The sequence below is a fragment of the Cyprinodon variegatus genome, unplaced genomic scaffold, assembly GCF_000732505.1.
Source record: "Cyprinodon variegatus isolate N-32 unplaced genomic scaffold, C_variegatus-1.0 Scaffold1, whole genome shotgun sequence".
NCBI classification, from domain to species: domain Eukaryota; kingdom Metazoa; phylum Chordata; class Actinopteri; order Cyprinodontiformes; family Cyprinodontidae; genus Cyprinodon; species Cyprinodon variegatus.
Genome location: NW_015150454.1, coordinates 2,799,953 through 2,808,174, shown reverse-complemented (window position 1 = coordinate 2,808,174; position 8,222 = coordinate 2,799,953). Strand labels below are relative to the sequence as shown.

Sequence of the window (8,222 nt, the reverse complement as noted above, 5' to 3'; positions counted from 1 at the left end):
TGACAGAGCTATTCCAAAAGTGTACAAAAACTATTACATTTTTTAATTTAAGATAAAACATTTATGTCTGTCAATATGTTCCATCCAGAACTCCTCAAGTGGAAAAGTTTTAAGGAATCTTTTGGTATCCGATTATTAGTTGGTTTGCAAAAAAAAAGTGTTAGTTGCAACCCTACTAAATCAATGTACAAATACACACAAATTCGTATTACATGCAAATATAAGCATACACCTTAAAGAATTTTATTTTATTAAATTTACAGTAAGTTAAGCTAAATACACCTGGAAATAAATAGCAAAGAATTCCTGTATATTTATTTCAGAACCGCAAAGTAGTAGTAAGTCAGTATTCCAAATATTTAAAAGATTGATAATTTGGCAAAAGGTATTAGGCTTAACCATTGGGCAAAGGAAGCCAACCCCCCCCCCATTCACGATCACTATAATTATATTGATATTTTAACCACTGTGCAAATGCTGCTGTCAACTGATACAGCAGATTAAACATTGGAGCAAGGTTTGACAAAGTGATCGACCATCTACAGTCAGAGTAGTTCAGAATAATGGTTTGAGCATGAATATATCTCAAAACTAGTCGTGCTAGTTGAAACATTTGATGACAGCATTAGCGCACAAGCTTCGCTTCATTAGCCATATTCCAGTGATAATAAAACAAGGTTAACCACGCAATTCCTTGTTGTATCCTAACCCATAAAAGGCCACCCCCACTAACCTTTATGAAACGCCTCGACCCTTTGTATTACTGTCCATCTAAGAATTAAGAACTGGTTTTAAAGTAATCGAAAATGTAGTGGTTTTTTGTCAGTTAGCTTTTCTACGACGGCTATGAATAGCCTCCATAGCAGCTAGTTAGCCGCTTATGGTGGACAGGGACTGGTTACCGACTAAACAGCATTGTGTTAGCTGCTAATACGTTCGCTTTTTAGCCAGCTAACTAGCCTATAGGAAAACAGACGGGCAAGAATGTTAGTTTCAGGGCTTTAAAAAAATGCAAACGCTTACAACAAAACAGGCGTTCATACCGTGTATATTAGCGCAACTTAAGACGACGGAACGACGCGGAAATTCTTCCACTGCGATTATTACCAGGCCATCTTGTTGTGCCACACCAGCACTTCCAGCTAGTCTAAGATGGCTGCCGCTTGGCTAACGTTATCCGCCTTAGCTTCCGTCATACTCAACATATTAACCATAGCCGGACTTTCACAGAACGAAGCAAAAGTCGTAAAAAGTACCAAAAAACAAAAGCCGAAAATAACCACACATTCGCATTGGTATAAATGTACTTGCAGCTACGCTATCGGAGACTACAGCACGCTAAGAGTCCCCTATAATTCCTATGAGGAGTTGGTTAGCTGAAACAAAGATGGCTAACCTGAGGTGGAAGCTGATGTGTAAAAAAAGCCCGGGAAATTGTGGCTTTGGTCAAAAAAGACCCCCTAATTAGACGTAATTAAAACAAAGTATCCAGCTGAATAAAACAAAACAGTAAAACGATGACCAAGGAAACCAGTCCGACTTCATCTACAGGCTTTCAATGCGGCAGCAGCAGAACAACCACACTTCAATGGCGGCCTTGGTTGTGTTAGCAGCTACCGAGCATGCATGCCGCGGCTACATAGCCATGATACCGAGCTAAAAACTCAGCTAATCCAGTTTGTTAGCATGGCTAAATCGTCCGTATACTTTCACATTGACATAAATTCACGTTGTACAAGACTAGAGCAGGAAACGCTTATCTATATACTGACCTATTTATATAAATATATATCCATATTGTTTTGAGATGGTATGGTATTTACAATACATATACTAGAAAGACTAGACTGATTAATTCGATTTTAAAGTTTCTTAAACATATGATTTTCTAAGGTTCTTTTATTTAGGACATCACTGTTCCGACTATCGCGGGGCAAGGCCTGTATTTTTCCAGAGTTGTAAACTGCTGGCCAGCTATTACCACCCAATACGTATAACTAAAAGCAAACGGCACTGTGATCATATTTATATGGGCACAATCCTGCACCTATAAAGTAAACAAATTTAACAACAGATCGCATTTAAAGGCTGAAGTGTGCACCGGGATTAACATAATGAAGAGTTAGGATACAAAAACCTTACATGCACACACCCACCTTTCTGTCCTGGTATTTTTTGGTTGTTGCAGAGAGAAAAGACTGAGAATCTTTTTGCGATTTCAAACACTGGGTTGGCGGAAGGTTTGCAAGTTTTTTTTTTTTTCGGTGAGCCTCGTCACAGTGCCCTGCTCTGTGTCTCTTCGTTTCCTCTCACAGCCTGTGTGTACAGCTGGCGCCACAGCTCATCTGGCGCCAACGTTGGACCTCCGACTCACTTTAGCGAAAGCAACTATTGTCATTTCATATCGGCACATGGACTATCATCTCCCCCTACAGGCGTGGAGGTAAAATGCACAGACCTGACTCCTGGTTTGTTATCCCAGCATGCTCTACTAATCTCAAAATCACTTGATCAAAAAATATATGTAATGTTCTGATAACTTTTAAGTGTTTTACAGCTAAAACAAGTAAATCGGAGGGAAAGAGTATTATTAAAGAAAAATTGATGGAAAAATGGCAACAAAGGTGGATGAAGAAAAAACAGGAAGATGGTTTTATAAAATTCAGAAGATAGGAAAAAGAAAAAAATGGAAGATGAAATAGAAAGGAGGAGAGAGTGATAACAAGGTTAAAATTTGGGCATACAGGACTTAATTATAAACTTTTCAAAATTCAAAAGCATACTATTGGCAAATTTCATCACTGTGGAAAATATGAAACAATCAAAAATGTTATACTGGAATGTCATAAATATGAAAGCGAGAGAAGATATATGAGGGGAGAGTTTGAATGTATTAAGGAAAAGATTAATTTATTAGATATTTTTAGGGAGAATTTGGGAAATAAACATATACAAATAATTATTTTATTTTTAAAGAAAACTAAATTATTTCAAAGTGTTTGGTATGATTATTCAATTTGAACACCTAATGTAGCCATCTATCTATTTCTGAATTTTACAGCTGTCATTCTTTAACTTGTTTGGCCTTTTCTTCAAAAGGCTGTTGCATTATGTGAGGTTTATATTACATGTGTGCTTACTAGTTGGATCTGTGAAATAAAACCAATAAAAGATCCCTTAAAGTGATATCTTGTTTTACTATTTACCTCTGGAAAAAAAAGAAAATTTAAATGCATCATTAAAAGCCGAAATTACAAGGCTGTTTATGTTTGTGGTAATTATATACCTCCCAAATGAGCTGCATTAACTGACAACTTTGAGATATGAATGCATTTGCGAAAGATGTGATCTACAAATAAGTTTATCTGCTGTGATGTTTGCAAGAAGAATGTAAAACAAGGTAAGAGATTCAATTTTACAGAAAATAACTGAAACCTGTCCAACTAAAGAAATGAAAATATGATTTAAAAACAAAGTTCTTTCTTTTTTTGGATATTCCGACTAACTGTTCCATAAGTCTTGTGTATGAGGTGATCTTTGCTCTTTAATTAGTCATTTTATAACCTTTTGTCTTTCATACCATGGTCATTTAAATATAAAGTATGATCATTGCATTTTGCTATACATTTTAGAATAATACTTTATTTTGTCATTATAAAACATTACAGTGACTCAGTTCATTTTTACCTCTACATAGTGTTGCCTTATCTAGTAATTGTTCAGGTCAGAGCTTATAAAGATTAGGAATGAACTCACTGACCACAGTTTAAAAGAAACTGTTAAGGAGCCCTTATATCTACTGAAAAAGACAAACTTCCTATATGTCGGTGAGTTTTATTTTGAAGGATTCTCTTCCTTCCTCACCTTTGTGCCAGTTTCAGGCTCATGAGCGCATACTTCAATAGTTTAGCGTCCAACCAGGATTTCTGGTTTTACCTTGAGAGTTGACTACATAGCAAACATTCTGTCACACAGAGTGTCACTCTCACAGTTTCACTGGAGCTATTCACATCAGGAAGGCAATTATCCAAACTTGATCCTGTTTACTTAGTCTTTTTCTTTATCTATTAACCTGAGCAGCACATTGTCCTCAAGCTGATTAACCTGTGGATTTTATTTTTGGTGTCTCGTCTACTGGATTTATTCCATCATCTTTAAAACAAAAAAATGTCTAACTCAGGGAGTCTGGACATAGACAGATACGCTACTTTGGACAACAGGTCCCGCCGTTCAACAACTCGGAACCAGAGCAGGCAGAAGACCAAGTATGGAGAAGTCCTTTGTGACTTCTGCACTACCAGAAAGCAAAAGGCTGAGAAGTCCTGCCTGGTTTGCCTGGCGTCGTACTGTGAGGAACACTTGCAGTCACACTATGACTACCCCACCCTCATGAAGCACAAACTAGTCAAAGCCACAGGCCAGATGAGGGAGAAGATTTGTGCCCAGCACGACAAGCTGCTGGAGGCCTTCTGCCGCACCGATCAGACATCAGTCTGCGTCCTGTGCATGATGGACGAACACAAACAACATGACATTGTTCCAGCTGGAACTGAGAGAACTGAAAAACAGGTGAGCATTGAACAGAACTCAAGATTTCCTTACTGTATCCAAACGATATATGTGTTGTTAACATGTTATAACTTATTTGAATTTAAATTGCTTAGAAACAACTGGGTTCAACACTGCACAAATCTCAACAAAGGATTGACCAACGAATTAAAAAGTGGCAGGACCTGAGGCAAGCCGTTGAATCAGTTAAAGTGAGTAGAACCTGTCTCCATTAGGTAGGAAGGATTTATTGTTTCTATTGTTATTGTTTTCTAATCCTCTGCATGTACCTCAACAGCACTCTGCTCAAACTGTTCTTGAAGAAAATGAGCGTATCTTCACTGAGCTGCTGCATTCTATAGAGAGGAAGTACAATGAAGTCAAAGAAATGATCCGATCCCATGAAAGGACCACAGTGACCCAGGGGGAGCTGCTCCTGGATCGCCTGGAGGAGGAGATCACTCTCTTGAGGAAGAGGCACACCGACCTGGAGAAACTCTCCCGCACTGATGATCACATTCATTTTCTGCAGGTGAAGCTGATATACCTAAAGTAACACCGTGTATTTAGAGGTCAGACTGGTCTTTATACTCGTCTTTGTGTGTTTTTTTTATGTTTAACAGAGCTGGCAGTCTCTGTCGGGCCCCTCCGGATATGAAGACCTTAACAACATAAGTGTTGTTCCCAATTATTCCTTTGATGCTGCAAAGAGAGCTGTTGCTTCGCTGAAATTACAAGTCGAAGAAGTCAGCAAGACAGAAATGATGAAAATCTCTGGAGCAGGTGGACATAATTGTCTGGTTTCCATACTAAATTAACCGGAAAACCAAATAGCTTTATTACTGTTATTCTTTTTCTGTCTTATTTTTTTATAGTGAAGGAAGTTTACATCACGCAAGAAGTAAAGGAGGTTGAGAAAATGAGGAGAGAATCAATTGTGAGCGTTGATGCAAGGATCGCCGAAGAACCGAGGATAAGAGAAGACTTCTTGAAATGTAGGTATATTAAACGTAATCCAGATGAGTGATATTCCAGTATCAAAACAATACATTTCGTAACATCTGGGCTTGAAAAGAAATCTCTGCACATTGACAAAAGGGTGAGTCCACAAAGGAAGATGAATGAAACTAAGACAGAACGTATTCAGCTTGCTTAACCGGTTCATCAGTATGATGGAAGCCGTAGTTAGACTTCACATTTAGTGAGGCAAGCACAGGTGTAGCTGGTTTTGTTACACCATCATGCCACACCCAGTTACACTCTCGTTCTCAGTTGCATCAAATCAAGTTCAAAAATTAAACAAGCACCGGTAAAGATCCAAATGGCATGTTTTTAATTTTTAAGATGCCCACCAAGTGACTCTGGATGTCAACACTGTCCATCCGAACCTTCACCTCTCAGAGGGAAACAGAACGGCAACAATGAAAAGTGAACCTAAAAACTACCCTGAACACCCAGATCGGTTTGACCACTGGCAGCAGGTGGGGATTTACATTTTCAGCAATGTTTATTCTTTATTTTCCTCTACATTTTTCATCATCTTTGGTCCTTTTATTATCCCTGACCTTTAGGTTTTGTGCAGAGAAAGTGTGTATGGGTCTCGTTGTTACTGGGAAGTGGATTGGCGGGGAACGGAAATCGACGTGGCTGTTACGTACAAGGGAATCCGTAGAAAAGGAAACGGCAATGACTGCAGCCTGGGATGGAACGACAAGTCCTGGAGTTTGTACTGCTCTGAGTCCAAGTTCACTTTTGTGCACAACAACAAAAGCAAAGACCTCTCCGTCCCTGTGACACACCGTATCGGTGTCTACTTGGACCACGGAAAAGGAATACTGGCATTTTACAGTGTCTCTGATGGCATGCGGCTCCTGCACAAAATTCAGACTTTATTTACAGAGCCCCTGTACCCTGCTTTTAGTGTGTGGGGCTTTGGCTCTACTATAAGGCTGTAGGAGAGGAGCCAGATGACCAGCTTTTTTTACAAGCAAACTATACTCGATATTCATGTAAGGAAGCTGGAATAGATTTCAGTTTCTGTTTGATTTATTTTGTTACTTAATCATGAATAGAAGATCGTAACAAATTTTACCATATATATATATATTTTTTAATATTTTGTCTGTATGTTTGAAAAGACATTGTAAAACTAGTTAATGTTCAGTTACATTGGTGTGTTTTTTCCTATAGCTTAAGCTTTGATAAAGTAGGAGGAATTAATTCATAGATTCATGCCTGACTCTTTAAATCCAGTTATGCAGCACAGTGATATAGTACACTCATTTCTTGTTTCCTTCTTTTTTTGTTATCTCACTCAAACTTCTTTTTATAACATTTGCTGTATTTTTAAATTCTTCAAGTCTTCTTTAAATAAAACTATGAGGGGCGATTTTTTTTTTTTTAAGATACTGATGTTTGTTTTGCCTTTATTTGTTAAAATAGAAACAAATGTACATCCCCTTCCTGGACTAAAATGTGAACAAGTAAATAAAGAAAATCATCGCATTTCAGTTATTGTTGCACTTTTTTGGCTTGTTAAGAATTTAAAAAAGTACTAATATTAGAAATTATGTTAATGACCCTTTCACACAAAACATTAACATTTAAATAACATTTTCCTGTAGACTTAGACAAACTTTATTGTTGTTTTTGTATACACAGAGTCTACACAAACTGAAATTTTGATGCATACTTTTCAACAGTGAATGAGCAGCTTAGAAGTGAAATGAACACTTCCAGGATTGATCAAAATGTAAACGGTATGGGAGAGACATGGTGCAAAAGGCATTGATGCGGAAGGTTCAGAGCAATGCAAAATAAAAGTAAATATGGTGTAAAATGCAGTAGAACATTGAGTTGAATTCTATTTAAAGGGATTTGAAAATTTGCCATGTAGGAACATATGATGTTTACACGTGTGATGCAGAGTCTCAATTTGTGACTTGATTGAGTTTTCAAAATTTTAACAGTCTTATGGCAGTGGGGAAAAATATGTTGCAGAACCTGCTGGTTCTGCATCAAATACTGCAAAGTCTCTTCCCAGAGGGCAGCAGGGAGAACGTCCATGGTAGGGGTGTGAGGGGTCATTGATGATGTTACTGGCTTAGGACACGCAACACTGGGATTAAGTGTCTTATGGAGGAAAGAAGAGCCCAGATGATCCTCTCTGCTGTTCTCACCACTCTTCTCTCACTCTTCCAGTCTGCGGTGCTGTAGCCTCCCCATCACACAGTGAGACAGCTGATCAGAACGATCTCGATGGTGCTTCTATAGAAGGTGGTGAGGATGGGTGGGGGCAAATGGGCTCTCCTCGTCCTCTGCAGGAAGTACATGCGCTTCTGTACCCTTTTGACAAGTGAGGTGGTGTTTACATTCCAGGTCAGTTTGTGATGTGCACCCCCAGGAATTTGGTGCTGCTGACCACCTCTACAGCCGAGCTGTTGATGAGCAGTGGAGCATGGTTAGGCCGGTTCTTCCTGAAGTCCAAGATGATCTCCTTCATCTTCTCCAGGATCTTCAGGATCAGGCTGTTATCTCTGCACCATCCTACCAGCTGCTCCACCTCCTCTCTGTAGTCCTGGTCGACTCTGACTGACTAAGTTGACTGACTGTAAATATTGTATATATTAAAGCACTATCATTCAGTTGAAATCAGATAATTGCATAATCTATTG

General features: G+C 38.6%; 2 protein-coding genes across 5 annotated transcripts in view; one reads left to right on the top strand and one right to left on the bottom strand.

Annotated features, from left to right (window-relative positions):
• Positions 1-2,388, bottom strand: part of LOC107094441 (zinc finger protein 883-like) — a 6,632-nt gene extending 4,244 nt beyond the window's left edge. The window contains exon 1 of one of the 4 annotated variants that reach the window (XM_015390067.1): positions 2,157-2,388. The gene's annotated coding sequence lies outside the window, so the exon portion shown is untranslated. The other 3 variants (XM_015390318.1, XM_015390239.1, XM_015390148.1) reach the window with 3 other exon arrangements.
• A 1,591-nt stretch (positions 2,389-3,979) lies between these two features.
• Positions 3,980-7,056, top strand: LOC107089758 (tripartite motif-containing protein 16-like). Its single transcript, XM_015382752.1, has 7 exons — positions 3,980-4,569; positions 4,665-4,760; positions 4,847-5,080; positions 5,172-5,331; positions 5,424-5,543; positions 5,893-6,029; positions 6,120-7,056. Exons 1-7 carry the CDS (start codon positions 4,168-4,170, stop codon positions 6,501-6,503), a joined length of 1,533 nt encoding a protein of 510 aa, XP_015238238.1. The 5' UTR covers positions 3,980-4,167; the 3' UTR covers positions 6,504-7,056.
• Positions 7,057-8,222: the final 1,166 nt, after the last annotated feature.